The following is a 21,392-nucleotide window of genomic DNA, read 5'->3' as shown; positions in this document are numbered from 1 at the left end:
CATCCCAGGGTGACTGTAAGCATATCCAAGTCTGCAACCTCTGAAGAGCAATATCTGGGGCTTCATATTATAGGGGTAAAATAGACTTTGCTGAAATAGTTCAGCTAGTCACTAAACAAGTAATAGCAACAAGTCCTAAATGAGGGTAGGGACCAGTATCCCAAGTTGCTATATTATTAAATGCCTAATATCGCCTCAAAACAAATCACAAGACATGCAACGAAATGAAAAGTATGATCCATACACTAGAAAAAAAGAAGACAAAAAAACTGCCTGTGAAGCAACTGGATATTGGATTTGACTGACAAAACCTTCAAAGTAGCCATTATAGATATGTTTGAAAAACAAAAGGAGACCATGATAAACTAAGTAAGGGATGATATGATAACATCTCATCAAATAGAGAATATCGATAAAGAGAAAATATTTTTTTAAAATGGATATTCTAGAGCTGAAAGGACAATAACCAAAATGATAAATTCACTACAGGAGCTCAACAATATATTTGAACTGGCAGAAAAGAGAATGAGCAAACTTGAAGACAGATTTATGATTATGCAATCCAAAGAAGAGGAAAAAAATGAACATGAACAGAGCCCAAGAGAAATGTGAAATACCATTAAACACACCGATATGTGTAAAACTGGAGTACCAGAAGGAGAGTAAAGTACCAGAAATACGGGAAAGAAAGAAGTAGAAAAAATATTTGAAGAAATAATAGCTGGAAACTTTCCAAATTTATTGAAGAACATTAATCTATATATCCATAAAGCTTAACAAACTCCACATAGGATAAGTGCGGAGATCCACAGACATCATAGTAAAAATGCTGAAAGCCAAAAACAGGCAGAAAATCTCGAAAGCAGCAAGAGATTAATGACTCATCACTTACAAAGGAACCTCAATAAGCTCAGCTGACATAACCAGAAATGATGGAAGCCACAGACAGTGGGACAACACATTCAAAGTGCCCAAAGAAAAAATACCTGCTAACCAAGAATCCTGTATCCAGCAAAGCTATCTTTAAAAATTGAAGGCAAAATAAAGACATTCTCAGAAGAAAACTGAGAATTTGTTGATAGCAGACCTGCCTTACAAGAAATACTAAAAGAAGTTCTTCACACTGAAAGCAAGTGGCCCCAGACATTAATTCAAATCCACATGAACAAAGAGCACTGGCGAAGGTATTTATGTAATTATAAAAGACAGTGTAAATGTATATTTCTTCTCCTTTCTTAACTGACTTAAAAAACTATTATATAAAACAATATGTATATTTGTTATTACTACGACATATAGGTATTTAGTATATTTGCAAAAACAGAACAAAGGAGGTGAGAACAATACTATCCTGGAGAAATTACAAATACTAAATCAGCCTCGCACACCTAGAATAAATCTCACTTGATCAGTTACCCTCTTCAAATTAATAAAAATAAACCTATATAATCCAGCAACTTTAAATTCTACTAAGGCCCCATTATCAGTTCAGGGTTCCAAATTTAACTTCTGAATCATTTCCTCCAAAATTTATGCATCAAATATTCTGGAATAAAAGACATAAAATATGTAACTATTCCTGCTGTGTAACTAGTACTCTGAAGTTGAATGTGCAATTTTCAAGGCTGCATCAATAAGGGAGTATAATTTATAAAAGCTACAGTAAGATATAATTTTCCTATGTATCAGGGTTATGTTTCTGAAAGCATTGTAGTAGAAAAATCAGCTAAGGAATTTAAGTTTTTATGCTAAAAAAATAGTTTTAGGCAGAACTCTAAGAAGTCAGTTTTTAGGTTCATTAAAACGAAGATTGTTTTAAATAAAGAATGATAGTCTATTCCTTTAATAAGTAATAATATTATGATTTACCGTTCCTTGATCACTAGAAACTTTTCAGGATCTCCCATTTTCATCGCTTCAGTAAGATACTTGCAAATTTATTTTTGCTTTGTTAGACACATAATAGTAATAATAAGGCAATTAAGAAAAAAATTGGTCTAACCACATTCCAAATGTTTCAAACTTTTCATAACTTATGATTTGTTAAACCCAGCTCTTGAACTCCACCATTCTCAATCCTAGAGATGCAAAATGTATTTTTGAGATTAAAAATATTTGAGATTGTGCAACTTGTAACCTGTATATTTGAGATTGTGCAACTTGTAACCTATATAACAAAACTATTTCTCAAGCTCTTCTCTAATATAGACTTCCTATTATAACTTAATGTCACAGTAGTACTTCCTGTCTAGATTTTTTTATATTTGTCTCAGTACTATTCCTTTAACAGAAACAAGAGTGGAGTTCTTTGCCTCTGGTTTTCTTTCTCATGTTTACAGCTACATCCAAAACTTCTCATTTTCCTCTGCTCTTCACTTTATTCTCCTTTCCTTATCCTAAACTCGTTTCTTTTTTTAAAAATTATCTCTATAAGAATGGCTCAAGAATTACTTTCACATAAACCAAAATTCTAAAACTACAGAGAAGATGTGCCAATTTTTAGTTTGATTACTACATTTGCAAATGATTGTAAAACTTCTGTTATTACTTGTTACAAATTTTTCTCAATAAAATCTGCAGGATTTTCTTATTCCTGTCTTTCTTCCCTTTCTCCTTCCTTTCATATCACTCACTCTCTCCCTTTTTTTTACAGTATCAATTCAGTATTTTTTTTACTTGAAAAACTATAAATCTTAATTTATAGTTTATCTAAAAGCTCAGTTGTGGCCTTACAGTATTTTTAAAATAACATTGGAGAACATTTTTTAAATTAATGATGGATACATTTTAATTTCAGGCCATTAGTTCCCTGTTTTTTTTTTTTAAAAAAGCCAGTTTTTATAATAAACATTTTAAAAGTTTTCTAGTTAATACCATTAAGTTATAAGTTTATATTCCACATGCTCATAAATGACTAAAAATATTTTAAATATGCTAAGTTACACAGACTACATGAGGAAACAGGCATATGTACTTTAACAGAATTTGACCTTGTCTTGGAAACTTCGCAACAGGGTACATCATGGCATACCAGAGCAAAATGGTACTGAGAACAAGAGACAAGAAGTCTTAGCATTTCCTTATAATCTTGCTCTTTAACCACTGGCAAGTCACTCTGGGTTTACTTCCTTTTCTAGAAAATGTGATCTCTAAAATTCTTTCCAGCTCCAACAGTTTTATGAATTTTATGAACTAAAAATAGCACAGGAAAAAAATGTTTAAAAGGCTGAAATATTTAATCTATAAAACATCTATTTAAATCAATATTGATTAAGCTACTATATAAAATTAATAAGTCATCTTTTCTTTCTAACATTCTCCATAAGAGGGGGTAGAATATACATCTGAAAAGCCAGATTTGTAGGCAGTACACTACATTACACATTATTGGATAAACATTGTATTATTAGATTAAGAATGATGTTTAACCTTAGCTCTGTGAGAAGTCCTTAAAATATGCGGACAGTCACCTCATCAATCACGTGTATTAATTTTATTTTATCCATCATAACTAGTCAAATGATAGTTTCTCAAAAATAAACAGGCAAAAGCATTTTCAACTCTTTGCCCCCTCAAAAGGCTAATAATAGGCAGGAGTGAAAGCTAAAAAGTAAAGTAGGAGTCACAAACTCAGATGTTTTCAGAGGCAGTGAGGCAAATGAACTAAATGGGTAAAGTAGCTTTATGTAACACAATAGAGAATGGTAGGTCGGTGGCAACAGAGTAGGGCACACCTTGCATAAAAACATCCTAATTAAAAACACAAGCAACTTGGGTTCTTCGTGTAGGGGAGATAAACATCTTTATCAATTAGTTTACTGGGATCTACAGTACTTCAAAACTAATCCAGGTATCCAAGAACCTGGTTGAATTTAAAGAGAACATTTTAAAATGAAAAGTACTTTCATAATTTAAATAAATAAAAAAGTTTAAAACTTTTACATTAATTTGACATTCAACAAATAAAAACTGGGCATTTAATTGATGCTAAGGCATTATCAGTATCCTTTAAGACAAGAAAGATATTGGTATACTATTTTCATATACCAATAGAAATTTTTTATTACTAAAGTTCTATACTTTTTAAAAATATTTTTTAATCTAAAGGTTATTTATCTATACAACCTATAAGTCCTTTAACTTAGAAGAAAATGCTTAATCAAGAAAATTACAATAAATGACAGTGGTTTTAAAATAGACACCACACCCACCACTCTGTTGCTTTTCAGCTGTCTTTAGACCTGTGAGAAAATTTCCATGTTCACAAACTCCCCCGCTCAGGAGTTTTAACTGTTATTCAGAGAAACAAAGTTATAAAGAAATCACTTTGAAATAAGATGGAATAAGTATGATTAGCTGAATTCTCTGGCATTTTCGAGTAGTTTCCATTTGCAACTAAAGTGTATGATTATTCCCAGCAATTTTATTTTAGGTGTATACCCAATGGAATTGAAAATTTAAGTACACAAAAACTTGAACAAAAATGTTCATAACATTATTCATAATAGCCCAAAAGGGGAAATAACCTAAATGTCCATCAACTAATGAATGGTTAAACAGATTGTGGTATACCCATAAAATGGAATATTTTTTGGCCATAGAAAAAGAATGAAGTACTGATACATAATGAAACATCTATATATCTTGAAAACATTATGCTAAGTAAAAGAAGCTGAACCAAAAAAGCCACATATCATTTGCTCCCATTTTTATGAAATGTCCAGAATAGATAAATCCATAGAGATAGAACTAGATTAGTGTTTGTCAGCAGCTGGAGGAGTGGGGAGGGAGTGCTGATGGATATGAGATTTCTTTTTGGGGTGATAAAAATGTTCTGCAATTGGACAATGGTCGCACAACTCTGTGAGTATACTAAAACCACTGAATTCTACACTTTAAAATGGTAAACTCTATGGCATGTGAATTTTATCTCAATCTGTAAAGTATATGATGACTGCAACCTATTTATTGAATTTTTAAAAGATTTCATATTTTGCTAAAATAGAATTTGATAGGATCCAGTATACCTTGCATATCATCCTGAAAATTACTTTTGAACCAAATACTATTTCATAACATCATTCTCACTATAGTTATAAAATAGAAAACAAAATTTTTTAAACGTAAATATATTTAAAATATTAAAACAGCTAAGAAATGCAATCTATGCATATGAAAAAGTAAAATATTTATATATATGCATAACAAGTAGTAGCAACATCATTCATAAGCAGCAATTAGTGTTTATTTTCCCCATATTTTGGTTTAACACCATAGTGGTAGTTTATTCTTTTTAGGGAAATTTCATAAGGTACATAGAGCATATTATGAGTAAGTTATAGAAGACTGTGTAATTGGAAAATTAATTCCAAGTAACAACATTTCCTCTAAAAACACATTTATTATTAAACAAACTATTTTAAACTAATGGACAATAAAATGTGCCTATAATTTATTAAGTCTAAGATATATACTCAACTTGCATAAAATTACATATGGCATTTTAAAAACAGCCTATTTCTAAAATATCAGTAATTCGGGCAATTGGGATTTCCACAGGAGATAAATTGCCATTAATTTTCTTTTTATGAAAAGGTCTGCCTTAAGAACATTATAACTATGTTATTAAGAAATGCTACAGCATATTTTAAAAATTAAAATGGTGAAACCTATGCATTAGGATATTATTTTATGGGAATCAGCCCTATAGCGTCATTTCTGATGGTGATTTAAATCTAGTTAACCATATTTCCAAATGATCTGGGTTTTTATTTTCTAGAAAATACATACCATATGTATGGTTCAGTTAGGAATCTAAATTTCCATTATGAGAAGCTATTATTCTAATAATGTAAAGATATAAGAAATAAAGTACTTGGATAGTCTAGTACTTTATTAGAAATATATTTAGTAACTTCACAAAAACAAATATTACATGTAAGCAAAATACTAAAAATTCCTGATTTGGGAGAAATAAAATAGAATGAATGGTTTTCTCTTCATCTCTAACTGTAAAAATCCCTTTTGCCTATTTATTTTACCCGTCTCAATTCATGCAATTTAATGAACCCTCAAAATAATTTACACATCTTTATACAGAATTCACATCTACATCAGTAAACTGCCAGTCCTTTTATATTTTCAGTGCCTTATCAAAATATGGATAACAAAGTTTTTCATTCTATGAGGCAGGAAGATGTTTCCTAAGTACTTCTTTGGATGATGAGGATATAGAATCTGGGAAGGACACCTCAAATTCTATTAGAAGGTCACCACGTTGGTCAGGATTTTTTGGAAACGGCAGCCCATATCCAATAATTCTTCTCCTCATTCCAGGTTTCACAATATCATTTATTGACATAGGTATGGTTCTTCCATCCATTGTTGGCACATTAACTGAGCAGCCACACAATGCCTAAAATGAACAAAATTAAATCAACAATCTTCGAAACTTAAAAGTCTAAACAAAAATATTACTAGGTGTAAAAGATGATACCACTATGACAAAATTTTAACCTCCAAAAGAGTATCAATAATTATAAGACTATTTCCCATTAGAAAATCCCTTTAGGACATGTATAATGAGATGCTACGAAAGAAGAAAAGGAGAAGGAGAAGGAAAGGAAAAGGAAAAGGAGAAGGAAGAGAGAAGTAAAAGATGTCTTCCACACTGCCCTGGAGTGAAATGAGTAGTCTGAGGCTATTACAATATTCAAGATGCAAGGATGGAATGGGAAAAGAGAAGAGGGAGAAATTCAGGACCGGAAAGAATAGGATAGGAGTAACTACCTACTTCTCTGAGGGAAAACGTTAGGATGAAAAATAATTGTTTTTCTCAACACATGTTTACTGAGTGCCTACTATATGCCACATTCCTCCTTGATGCAGACCTCAAGGAATGCAGAAGGAATACAGAAGCGAACTAGTAATTATAATACAGTATAATGTGCAGAAGTCTTTTGTGAGAGAAAGGGTACCCAGCATCCCCCCTTAGTTTCTGGGAGTACTGAATGCTATAGCTAAGCGTTAGACCAGTAGCCAGTATCAAGGCCAAGTGAAGAACAATAGTGTTCCAGAGAGTAGAGCTCAGATGATGATGACACAGACATACACAAGTTGATAATAGAGCAAACTTAGGGAAATACATATACATTTTGGGTAGAAATCAGATTTAAGATGACCTTTTCTCTTAAGCTAGAGAGTCTAGACTTTGTAGCAGATATTATGTGGAATCATTTAAGAATTTTAAGCAGGGTACTGACATGACATTATCTTCAGGATTATAATCCAATTTGAGAAATAGCACCTAAAAATAAGAACTCATGTATTAATGCAATTTAATGAACTCTCATCAACTAATTTGTGATTTAATACCTTTTTTTGTTATATAATTATTACTCCAAATTAACAATTTTGGCAAAAATCTTATACATGGACTAAGGAGATGAGATTATAATGCAGATCTCACAAATCACACTTGTGAGTAGAGTTAACTCACTATTAGGCCTCATAGTACAAAATCCAGTTAGCATTTAAAACTGGCATTTAAATTGTTAGTATAGGTAACTAAACTTAGAAAATATAATCCTATCCGTAAGAGAGGTATAATAGTACTACCACCTCAGGGAGTTCTTATGAAAATTTAAAAAAATAATGTGTGGTAAGTATTAAATAAATGTTAGCTATTATTTAAGTTCCCTAAGATCAGATGCATAATTGCTTGGTTTCAGAATCCTAGGTCTTACTTACCTCTCGTAAACTAATTTTAGCAGTATAAATTATATTTGATCCATCCCTTTTAAATTTTGGGTGATCTTTATCTTTAATGATAAAAACAATGTCTGCTGGAATACTAGTTGGTGTTTCATCTCCTTCCCTTGGAAAAGTAATTTTGGTGCCTTCTTTCCACCCTTTTTTAATCTCAATGGTGAGAATTTTGTCCTCAGATCTATAACTCCTTCCATCAGGGTTTAACCTTTTTCGAGAAATCTTCATCCGTTTGGTACAACCATTATATATTTCTTCAAGTGATACTCTAAGTTCATGAATAACTGGAGGATCTTGTTTGAGGCGGGATGGCCCCACAGAATTCCTGTCTCTTGGATATCCATTCATGCTGAATCCAAAGGCACTAAAAGGATCTCCATCTATTTCCATTTCTTCAGGATCTCTACCACCAGCCATCCGTCTTCCAAAGAAAATTTCAAAGGGGTTGGAACCTCCAAAAAATGCTGCAAATGTGGCATGAGGATCGCCATGAAAGGTGTACCGGAAGGTACCTCCTTGTCCATCAGTACCTCCTGCTCCTCCTTTCAATCCTAAATGAAGAGATAAGCATGATTAGAACAAAGCTTGCAACTCTTGAAAGTTAAACATTTAAAAATTGTATTATTAAAAACTTTGGCCAACTTAAGTTGTAATTTATTAATATTGTCCAGAAATGCCATTATAACTAAATATAGAACAGCTATATAATGTTTGATCCTTCTAAGTTAAAATTTCAGCCTCACATTCTTCCTCCAAATCCCCATTCTCTAATGATAATTTATTCCTGAATCTCTGTCCATGGGTACATAAGAAAATAAAAATCAGGAACCTCTTATCTCATGAACTACTAGTCTGACAAGCTGAAGTATATAAACTTAAGTTTTTAAAAGATGTCAATTGAAAGGTCTTCAGTAATCAATGCAAAATACATAACCTAAATCTTTAAATACCATTATCATCAATGAGCACAACAATCAATAATATAAAACATCATATTCATACTAACAAATTTTATTTCAGATCACCTTTTATATTTAAGAATTAAGACAGAACTCTTTCTGTGGCTGAAAAATTCTAATAATATGAAAAATGTATTTTTAGACACTACTATTGTTACCATTATCCCAGATAACAAAATTTTTTTATCTAGGCATACCATGTGATAGCATAATTTCAGTAGCATGTAAAAAGAGACTGAAATCAAGAGCTGTAAACTCTCTTGACATGTAAGAACTTTGGACTGGTTAATTCTGTCTACTGTAGACAACTGCTTCAGATACCCAGTCAGTGACCCTCTGACCCTGTTCTCTAAGGCTCAACTAAGTAATATGTAGCTCACAAGAGGTTACATATTTGAAGCATCACTTTCCGCTACATACCAAAGAAAGATTCTACTAAAACTCACAAAACAACAGTATAGTGATCTTTTAAGAACTAATACTGGCAAGGATTTATATCATTACAGCATCAACAAACTTTCTGCTTAAAACTTATGTGCATTGCTGACCAAGGAAACAAAAGGAACAGAATCTAAAAACTATAAAACTGTGAAAAACTCAAGAAATTAAACTAAGGAATCCCAATATGTTCAAACAATGAGTAATTTGAGGACAGGAAATATGTTTTATTAATTTCTGCACTGCCCATGCATACAGAGCTGAAAATGATAGATGCTCATATTTATTGAATAAAGGGAATGAACTAATTCTTAAAATCTCCTAAATATAAACTTTAAAAGGTGTCTTGAGTGTCAGGATAGAGAAGAAGCAGATGTAAGAGCAATATAATGTATAATCACACATACACATTTGTGAGAGATTTAAAAATAAAAAATTCAACTGGAATCACTCAGCATGCTTTCAAAGAGACTTATTGCATGTCTTATTCTACTTGGCTTCTTCCATTAAAAAGTATCCATGTACTTTACTTCATCGAACAGTCTTAGCTGATGATTAAATTTTTACCCTCATCCATGAATAGAAATCTGAAGAGAACGAGAGAAATATAATAATCGGAAAATCATCAAAAGGAGTATTGAATGATATATCCAAATAGCAGTTTGGGATATTCTTTGTAGAAACAGAATGACAAGTATAAGCAGGACAAGAACTTTTAACCTGCAGTTCATCCAAAAGTTCTTCTAGTTAAATTTTGGTGGTATGGATATAATTCCAAATGTTAAAAAAAAAAGAAAAGAAAAGCTAGTGACAGATATTTTTAAATGCTAGGCTATGTATATAACTCAGTCATGACCAATGTGACTAAACCATTAAATTGTTTCAATCATTTCATCTTTCATCCCAAAAATGATATAGTATAATAATTTAACAGTTAATAAAATAAATTGAGTAAATTAGCTTGCCGAATCTAACCCTCTACAAGGCAAAATCTAAATGTTTCAACCCATAATGAATTCATAAAAAGAAAGAATAACATTTTACATTATTACATCATGGGTTTGGCTTTTCCCTAAAATCTCTTTCCTCTTCTGACAAAAATGGTAAATCAGGATTACAGAGTCCCTGAGAAGATTCACATGGTGTAAAGTGATGTTTATCAAAGCTGACAAAAAACCTCCAATGGAGCTTTGAGGTTTTCCTTGACATTAGTCAAGTACATTGCTCAGATAAAGGTCAAGTCTACTATAATGACTGAGAAAATACTGCCAAAATTCACACTGCTACTATATAACATGAATTATTATGCAAGTATCACTTGCACTGCCTAGCATTTGAATTGTAACATGCATGTCATAAACTATTCAGTCAACTCTTTCACTATGTACATTTCAACTTCTCATGGAAAGTTTTAATATTCAACTGGATTTATTCTGCTATTCAAAATGTTTCCTAGACACCATCACTTTGTGTGATCAAGGAATGCACTCTAGAATCAACATGTGCCTATGCTTTATTAAGGCTGCTATTATTTAAAAAACAACCAACCAATTTGCAATTCAAAAATAAATAGGTGTTTGGGATACTATCCATAAGAATGACTTCCACTAGCTTCTTGACTAAAAGCTTATCAAAAAAAGCAGCATTGGAGAAAAATCAGGGCTTTAAAGACAAAATTTTAAGACTTTAATAACTCTTACTTTAAGATCTAATATGTAAGAGGGAGACGGGAGGTAGACGGGGTATCAGATGTTAACTATGTGGTGAAAGAAATCTATGGGTGGTGAGCACACAATGCAATACATACATAACTTACTGTTGTAACTTATTGGATTTTGTTAATGTCACCATAAAAAAAGATCTAATATGTAAAAATCCATGTTTATAGCAAGATTTAGACTTAGCATAATGAGATCCTTTAAACAGTTTTGATTCACAAAAGTCCAATTTACTTATTTTTAGAAATACATAGTAAATAAAAAGATCCAGTTGATTAAAAAAAAAATAAAAAACTGAAGAAGTAAGTCTAATCATATAAATACTATCTTTCAGGATTTAAAGTAAGTCACTGATTAAGTAAACAAAAAAGAAAGTATAAAGAAATGTTAAATAACTGGAATACTATATAAAAATGAGTTATTGAAAACATTTTTTTAGTCCTTTAAAACAAACTTGTGTTGACATCCACTGAACAACTCAGAACTTTACCTAAGGCTTTTTGGGAGAGACTGGTTCAAAGTCCCATTTTAAATTTCTGTAGTTCTCTGTTGTTTTCAAATGATTCAACTATGGATAAAATTTCTCAATTGTTTAAACTATTATTACATATTATAATAAAATTAACCCATTGAAAATATACAATTCAATGATTTTAGTGATGAAGTTGTAGAGTTGCGTGACCATCACAGTCCAGTTGTAGAACATTTACAACCCAAGGAGTTCTCCAATTTCTATTTGTAGCTAATCCATGTTCCTACTCCTAGCCCTAGGCAACCACTGATCTTTCTTTCTTTACACATTTGCCCTTTCCATGCATTTCATAGAAATGTAATCATAAAATATATAGTATTTTACATCTGACTTATTTTATTTACCGTTTTTTAATAAAAATTATTTGGGTGACATTAATAAAATCAATTAAGTTTCACATGTACGATTCGACAGTATGTTGTATATATATTGCATTGCGTGTTCACCACCCAAAGTTAGATTTCCTTCCCTCACCAAATATTTGACCCCTTTTACCCCTATCTAACTCCCCCTCCCTATTTAGCAAGGTTTTTGAAGTGTATCCATGAGGTAGCATATTTCATTAAACAGATCTTTTTAGTTGCTAAGTAGAATCCATTGCATGCGCACGTGAACATGTGTGTGTGCATGTACATACATATATAGCATGTTTTGTTCACCAAATGATAGTACTTCTGGATTGTCTCCAGTTTGGAACCATTACAAATAATGCTGCTGTGAACACACATGTACATGTCTTGGTGTGGATCTATATTTTCATTTCTCATTTATAGATTCCTAGGAGTGGAGTTGTTGGGTCATACAGTAAATTTAAAACATCTCTATTTTTATCTAACTTTTGAAACACTCAGCATTTAAAACTGTGTATATTGGATATTTTCAAAACATGAATAAATTGGTCATTAGTTCTTAGTTCCTAAATACATAATTTAGCATGTTCAACTCATACACTTCTCAGTTCATGGTTCCTTATTCCCACTGTCTCAGGCCTTGAAACAGAGTGTAACAATTGAAAAAAAAAGTATATCAGGTAAATTAGTAATGGCTCCACTCATAAAACAGTGTTTTGTTACTGCTAGAGAAACCCATAGGGATATGGAACCAGACTTGTAGGCACAAACAGATCTATGAAAGGCAAAGAGAAAAAATGTTTTCCCAAATTTTCACAGTATACCTAAAGATGATTTAAAAAAGAATTAATGAGACATTCTGAATAAAGGGCAAATAAATATACGCTTTTCTATAAAGAATAATTTCTAAAAAAGAATCAAATACAATAACTTTAACTGCATTTTCAAGTAACATAACTAGAGAATGACATTTCTGAACAATATATTTTAATACTCTGAAATATGTTATTAAAAAACTTTAAATTCTCCCCTCACTACTCTCTCTATTGCTTAAATCAATTACCTGAGTCAAGAATAAAAAAAAAGATTCAGGGAACAGAGATGATCCTGCATTAGGTTTTTTAAAAATCCACTCACTGATAATAATCAGTAAAAATCAAACTCGAGAAGTATCACTCAAGAAAAATCCTATTAAAAGGTAATGAAAAATGTATCATTTGGTGATTTGAAAATTCTGAAGACACATGTTTTCAGTAAACACTGAATCCTATGGCTTAGTCATAAACTTGAGCTATCAGCGAGAGGTGTAGATTAAAGCAGTATCTGCTTTTCTATGGGAATTTATATTTGTGAATTTCTTTATAAAATTACAAAATAAGTTCAGAAAGAACAGTGTACTGTTAGTAATATCTGAGAATCCTGTTTAGCTTTTAAAATGAAGCAAATCATAGTATTTTGAGTAGTATGGTCATAAAGAGCAAACAGGATTGAACTGCCTTTTTCAACGTTTATAAGAACTTGACACTGCAGGTCCTCATCACACTAAAACCAGCAGCAAAAACTTCAATTTTTGGCAGCTCACATCAAAAAGGAAAACAAAACAAGAAAAAAACCCTCAACACACAGTCCCCCTGCTTATCTTTATTTAATTTTTTAACTCAAATTGAGTAGTCACTGTTTTATTGTAATTTTAGGATATATTTCTTTTTAAATTTTTGTTTTTCAATTAGAGTTGACATTCAATATTATTTTATATTAGTTTCAAGTGTACAGCTTAATGGTTAGACATCCAAACAATTTAAGAAGTGATCCCTCCGATTAGTCCAGTAACCACCCAGCACCAGACATAGTCAAAGTCAATGACAATATTATTGACTATATTCCCTGTGCTGTACTCTACATCTCCAGAACTGGATATATTTCTAATTAGGAAAACATAACACTAAATGCAATAAAGGAAGCAAAGAAATAACAAAAAAGTTTTCATAACTACAATGATTTAAAAAAGAATATTTTGGGAGAAAATAATAAAATTATAGTCTTGTAAAAAATTGAAAATACCAGAACCTGTAGGAATTATTTTTGTTGTTGTTAATTAGCAATTTAAAACACTTACTTTATAGCTACATTTATATGGAGATGATAGACGAAACTTAAAATCCAGAATAAAAGGATAATCTTAAAATACCTCATTTACTAGTCAACTAGTTTCAGATCTCACAGTGCAAGAAACAAAAGTAAGGCAGGGAAAGGTAGGGAGAGGAAAGGGAAGTTGTCACGCTTTCCTCTGTACTTAGTAAATTTTCAGAAGAAATAATATTACCTAAAAGTGAATTAATAATTGTGCTAACTGGTATCCATTTTAGGTCAAAAATTGTATTTCTGAGATCTCATTTTCTTGGCACACAATTGCTGTTTACAATTAAGCTAAAAACTTGTTCTGGTATTTTATGACATCAGGAAAATTCTTTCCTCTCCAGGCAGAATGCCAAAAACAACTACAGCTAAATGCCTGGGCCTTCTGCTTCTCAGAGAGACGACTGTGTCTTGTTCAGTTTAAACTACCTTTGCTATAAGAAAGGCAAAAAGTTCTTTTGATTTTGTGAATAAAATACAAACTACCCAGAATCTGAACTGCCAATCTTAAGATTTTAAGTGACTGAAGGATCTTTTCTGGTTCTGGCAGAACATTCATTAAAAAATAAAACAAGTTGCATAAGACTTTTGACACAATTCATTAACATGTATGAGAATTTAAGGTTTTTTACAAATATACGTTAACATTATAAATCTAATGGTATAATATGAATATTACAAAATGCCAAAATCTAAAAAAGGCAAACAAGTACATTTCATTCACAGCTATGTAATTATTCATTCATATCATCAGAGATGAAATCTTGCTTTTATCCATTATGTCTTTCTACTTTTCATATGTCTGAGAATTTAATGATAACCAGAAGGCTGAGAGATAAAGGGGGAAAAAAAGAAAGACAGCTGGAGAGACAGAAAGGTACATAGAGAATACTTACCTTCCTCCCCAAACTGATCATATATTTCTCTCTTTTTAGGATCACTCAACACTTCATAAGCTTCTGCGACCTCTTTAAATTTTTCCTCTGCTTGAGGAGATTTGTTCTTGTCCGGATGAAATTTGAGGGCTTGTTTTCGGTAAGCCTTTTTAATATCTTCATCTGAAGCTCCTTTTTCAATTCCCAAAATGAAATAATAGTCTTTCCCCATTTCGAATGCCTTGAAATGAACTTAGGTTTCCCTTTGTGGAAAAAACAAAAACAAAAAACAAAAAAACAGCGTCCCCAGTCTTAGCAATACAAAGATTCTAAGAAAAATAAACCAAGCTGGGTATTTTAAAAGTTAAAACAAATCAGCAGTTCAGCTTCGCGTCTTACGGCAGTAAGCAGACAGCGTCTCCGTATTTAATTCCTTCCCCAACAGCTCACTTACAGATAAATATACACTACACAAGAGACGGCCTCCTTCTAGATCCTCCCATTTTCACTACGTGTCTCTGTACTTTCTAGAACAGCAAATGCTACAGGACGTCACTTCCCCAGCTGCCTCTAGTCAAAGTACAGAGCTAGGTTTTCTCCACCTCCATGATTAACTATTCATTTTCCTTTTGGCTCTACCATTTTTATTTCCTTTTTAAATGGCCAGGTAGATTGAGAAACTTATTATTGCAGCATAGAATGTCATAACTACATATTATTACTCCATTCTAGGTGAAAAAGCAACAAAAATAATTACAGCCATTAAGCATCCTATGTTAAAATTAGTTATTTATTATTCAAATAAAAGTACCCTTGAACTTATTTTAGGTATTTTCATTTCAATTTCAAGTTATTCAAATGTAAGACATACAATACTAAAATATGGTTTGTTTAAATTTTCAAATAATTTGTGTCATTTTCAAAATTCCTGGGGTCATCAATCAAATATGCCAGGAAGTCAATATACCAATTTCACTTTGTAAAAAGACTATCATAAACTTTGAAAGCAATATTTTAAAATAAGGACTTAAATATGATTTTAGCTAATGATTTTAACTAGTTTTTTATAGTATACATGAGTTAATAGCTCTGGCAAACTAATATTTGTGAAATCTTCATATCTGATTTTAGTTACTTCAACAAAAAGATACCCCCATTCCTAGGGTCACTATTTAAAGAACTTTTGTGCTGCAGGAAAGATAGGAGAAAAGCATCAGGTTACAGACAGTAAATACTCATGTTTCTTTTAAGATCTTAACTGGATCATCTAAAAATCTGGATATGCTATTTACAGGGCAGTAATATAAGAAATATTTTTTCTTTTAAAAACACATTTTCCCCAATTAGAAATATAAATTACTGTCAAAGGTTTTAGAAAACGAAGAAAAAAAAACCAAAAATCTCCCTATCATACCATTTCAGGTAATCTCTGCTAAATATTAGTATATTTCCTTCCAATTCTTTTTTTCCTATTTATGGTTACTTTTGGAGAGTTTTCTACTTTTTTCCAACAAATTTTATAGCATTTATATATCTTTTTGATGCCTGCTTTTTAATATATATTTTTGGATATTTATGAGAAATATTTTCAATGTATGTAACTAATCTTTTAAATCTCTTACATGGTTTCCTTATCTTTTCAAAAACGTTCCTATTTCAAATATAATATTGAAAAGATGAATAAGAAAATGTCGAAAGAATTGCATAGAGCTTTATACTTAAGTATCTTAAGTCTGTAAACTTAAAAACGAATATTTATGAGGAAACATAAATGTACACACATGTTTAGAGTATAATGAAAAGGTGGTGATCTGTGTTAACTTCTAATAATAAGTGAACACCTACTCAATATGCCAAGCAGCTTTAATGATTCAGCAATTCTTTCAGAATGTTCATCTTTGTTCTTTTTGACAGGTAGGATTTCTTATTTCTCAGAACTCTCTACTTTAAAAATACCTCGGTATTAGAAATTTATAACATCTATCTACTCAACTTACAAGTTATAGAGGTTTGTCAGCCTTTTGGTAAAATTTTTAGTCCCCTCAAAGAATACTCAATATCAAAAAGATAAACTTTCAAATCCAAAAAACTTAGGGAAAAATATTAATATGAGAAGTCACTTTAAGATTCCTACTTAAAAATAAAATCACATTCCAAGTTGTAGTCCAGTGCAGGGATCAGCATCTAGAGTAGGGGAAAATATTATAAAAACCATCTATTATAGAATTAATTTTCAAGAGAGTTCCTTCAAATATTCATTACCAAAGGAACACTGACATTACTACCTATGTAAAACTTAAGTTCTGGTGGGTAATGCTGTCGGGGAGAAAAGTAGATTCTTATCTGATTTAATCATTTTCAGAAAGCTAATAATATTATAAGGACTTGACATATTAAATGATTTTAAACCCAAAGACTAAGATTTTCACATTTTTGAGAAATCAAATGGAGAGAAATCTGGTTCTTCACACATAGAGAAGGGTGATAAAAGGATTTTTATAGTTTTCCAAGTATCTTAAAGACAAAAAAAATTACAGTGATAAAGTTGAAAGGCCAGGATTCACCTCAACTTGGAAATTTCAAGTTATAAGGAAGAAATTATAATTTTAAGACTTTAAATAATAAAACAATCTAGCTAGCCTTTGATAAAATGAGCAGGTACTTGTACACTTATAGCTTTGTAAATAATTTTTTCAAACATTTGCAGTTATTAAAAGTGATTTTAAAAGCCCTATAAATACCATATATGGAAATTTGTTCTTAGGAAATATTCAAAAAATAATATTATATATACAAATATACTCATTACAATTAGATGCAATAGGGTAATGTATCAATATGATCATTATTACACTACATAGTATTTTAGAGATATTTTACTCTTACATTCACTTTTTCTGACTGAGCTGTCTCTTCTACAACTTAAGGGTTGAAAATCCATTACACAATCACTTTGCATTAAATTTTCATCATCCAAGTTTGTATGAGATGAATGTGGGTTTGTTTTTTACAGGATTGTCATCCCTGTAAATAATTATAATGACAAAAATAGAGTATGTAGAGGAAACAGTAGTGGCAATCTTTAGGAAAAATGAAGCAGAGAAAAGATGTGAATAAAGTTCATTTAATAAATGTTTTCAAAAGAAAAATAAAAACAAAACCAAAAAAAGTATATAATAGTCTATTTGAAACATCATTTAAAAATCACACAAATCTCTACTTATTTGATGTTACAGGTATGTGTGTGACAGAAAGTTTGAAGAGAACAAAAACTAGCTAGAGTTAGGAACACATTTTCTTCCTTAAATTTCTTTAAGGCTGTTGTGTTTTTATTTGCATTTTAAAATTTTTACTACTCAAACATTGATAAGATTATTCCATGAAAATACAAATCTTTCCTTTACTAAAAGAAAATTACAGAGAGATAATTCTCAATGTTTACAGTTTATGAAATCAAGTTCTTATTCTAGGGGAGGGGCAGTTCATCTTTAACTGAAGGCAAATTACAATGTATTTTAAAGAAATGATTTTCATTTTTTCAACCAAATCAGAAAACTTAAGTTTTTGTGCTTAATAATATATTTGGGGGAAATGTGTCACTCTATTTTAGGGAGACGGGCCAAGATTAAGACAAAATTCTGATGATTTTATATTTTGTCCTCAATAACTTTAAAAAGTTTCCTTATTTGGGATATTATGCTTCAATAATAACTATAAAGAAATTATTTTTATAAAAATATGGGATTTTTAATTTTATAATCACAGTTCAAATATTAAATATGAAAAGAAAAAAGCAAATATTAAATATGTAAGCTTTCTCCAATTCACAATCATTTCTCATTTTACAATAAATTAATATAAAGACATTATGTCTTCTAGAATCTCAGAAAAAATTACTATTAAAATTCATATAACACTTAAATACTTGAAGACAAATGACTTCCAATGTTTTACCTGTTGAAAACTTTCTTTCAATATTTAATCTTTAAATGGGCACATCTAGTCCTGAAATTTTTCATCTGGTGATTGATATTAGTAAATTATAACTTTAATTCTTTGCTGAGGTTGCACAAGGGAATGTTCATAGTGTAGTGATTAAAAGCACAGAGTTTGGAGCCAGACTACCTGGGTTAGAATCCTGGCAACACCACCTACATCTGTGTGGGCTTAGATGTAACCTCTCTGTGCCTCAGTTTTTCATCTGTCAAATGAGATTAATATGAATACCAACTTCATAGGGATATTGTGAGGATTAAATGAGAGTAATATGTGATTCACTTAAATGTGATTGGCAGAGAGTGAGGACTATGGAAGTGTTTTATTTACTATTATGATAACAATGATCTCCTCATACAAACTAGAAGAATTTTTTTTAGAAAATTACTATACCATATGTATAACAAAATGTCCTTATTTGCAAGCATTCATATCTACACATACAAAAAACTATCCAACTAAGAATGGCCCCTATCAAATATTCCAGTTAATATTTGCTACTTACTCATCTTGAATCTGTTAAAATTTTATCATTAAAACTTCATATAGGTAGCATTCACTTTATTTCAAATGCATGTTCGTATTTTAAATGCATTCATTGTATCTCAAGTGTATCGTATTCAAATACAGTAATCAAGACAATGGGGTACTGGTGAAAGAATAGGCAAATAGATCAAGGGAACAGAATATGGAGCCCAGAAATAGATGCATAAATAAAGTCAACTGATCTTTGACAAATGAGCAAAGGCTAACTAGTGCTGGAATAACTGGATATCTACTTGCACAGAAATGAATCTAGACACAGGCCTTATATTCTTCATAAAAATAACTCAAAATGGATTAGACCTTAAGGTAAAATGTAAAATTATAAAACTCCTAGGACATAAGAAAAAATCTAGATGACCTTGGGCTTGGCAATGACTTTTTAAACACAATACCAAAGGCATAATTCATGAAAGAATTGATAAGCTGGACTTTATTAAAATTAAAATTTTCTGCTGAGAAAGGCATTGTCAACAGAGTGAAAAGACAAGCCACAGACTGGGAGAAAATAATTCAAAAGACATATCTGATAAAGGACTGTTATCCAAAAAATATAAAGAACACTTAGAACTCAACAATAAAAAACAAATAACCGAACTAAAAAGTGGGCCAAAGATGTTGATAGACATATCACCAAAGAAGGTGTACAGATAGCAAATAAGCATATGAAAAGATGACCCATATCATATGTCATCAGGGAAATGCAAATTTAAAGAACGAGATATCACTACACACCTATCAGAATGGCCAAAATCCAGAACAAGGACAACACCAAATGCTGATGAGGATGCAGAGCAACTGGAACTCTCATTCATTGCTGGTGGGAATGCAAAATGGTACATATAGCCTCTCTGGAAGATAGTTTGGTGCTTTCTTACAAAAATAAACATACACTTATATCATTCAACAGTTGCACACCTTGGTATTTATTTACTCAAAGGAGTTGAAAACCTTTGTCCACACAAAAACCTGTATATGAATGCTTATAACAGCTTTGTTCATAACTGCCAAACCTCAGAAGCAACCAGATGTCCTTCAGTAGGTGAAAAGATCAACTGTAGTACATGCAGACAATAGAATATTATTCAGCACTAAAAAGAAATCAGCTTTCAAGCCAGCCTAAATGCATGTTGTTAAATAAGTGAGAAGCCAATCTGAAAAGGCTTAGTTCTGGAAAAAGCAAAGCTATGGAGACAGTGAAAAGATCAGTGGTTGCCAGGGGTCAGTGGGAAGGAAAAGATGATTTTTAGGGCAGTGAAACTACTCTATATGATACTAAAACAGTGGGTATATGTCATTATACATTTGTCCAAACCCACAGAATATTCAACACCAACAGTGAACCCTAAGGTAAATTATGAACTCTGGATGATGATGTATCAATATAGGTTCATCAGTTGTAAACAAATGTTTCATCTGGTGGGAGATGTTGATAGTGGGGGAGGAGGGCTATGAATGTGTGGAGGCAGGAGCTATTTGGGAAATTTCTATACCTTCCACTCAATTTGCTGTGAACCTGAAACTGCTGTAAAGTCTATTTAAAATTTTGAAATTAAAAATAAATGAAAAAAAGTGCAATGTTTATATTCTTAAAATGTGTATCTTTGGTTTTAGAACCAGCAAATCTTTCCAGACTTAGTTTCTGCTGCTGCCTCATATACCTCATACTACTTAAAAGTTGCTTAGGGAAAACTATTGTTTATCATAGTATCTTAAATTCCTGTTAGTGGACTAGCATAAAGGGCTACAAATGTCTAAAAAATAGATTAAAGAATAAAGACCTAAGAATTTGAATGCTTGATTTCCAATTTCAGGTCTGCTACTTAATATGTAAATAATTTACATAAATCACTTAATTTCTCTGAATTCCTAACTTATAAAGGCTATTGTGAGAATCAGATAATATATATGAAAGCAATAAAATTTATATAATGACATACACATATAAGCTGTTTTTATTATTTTAAGCTCTACATACATTTCACTACCACTTGGAGGTCTATTGACACATCATCTCCCTTTACTCAAGTTTTACTTGGTATAAAGCACTAAAGTGACTACTAGAATCAGCCCCAAAG

The 21,392-nt window shown here is 31.2% G+C and overlaps 1 protein-coding gene across 1 annotated transcript; it reads right to left on the bottom strand.

The window, feature by feature from the left end:
* Positions 1 to 5,113: 5,113 nt before the first annotated feature.
* DNAJB4 (DnaJ heat shock protein family (Hsp40) member B4) lies at positions 5,114 to 15,295 on the bottom strand. Its single transcript, XM_039838668.1, has 3 exons — positions 14,797 to 15,295; positions 7,750 to 8,318; positions 5,114 to 6,415 (listed from the first exon to the last, which is right to left on the bottom strand). The coding sequence occupies exons 1-3, from the start codon at positions 15,005 to 15,007 to the stop codon at positions 6,182 to 6,184; spliced, it is 1,014 nt and encodes a 337-aa protein (XP_039694602.1). The 5' UTR covers positions 15,008 to 15,295; the 3' UTR covers positions 5,114 to 6,181.
* Between the last annotated feature and the right edge of the window lie 6,097 nt (positions 15,296 to 21,392).

Source organism: Pteropus medius, unplaced genomic scaffold, assembly GCF_902729225.1.
Source record: "Pteropus medius unplaced genomic scaffold, Ma_sr-lr_union100, whole genome shotgun sequence".
Taxonomy (NCBI): Eukaryota; Metazoa; Chordata; class Mammalia; order Chiroptera; family Pteropodidae; genus Pteropus; species Pteropus medius.
The sequence above is the reverse complement of the archived record's forward strand: the minus strand, read 5'-3'. Positions and strand labels throughout refer to the sequence as shown.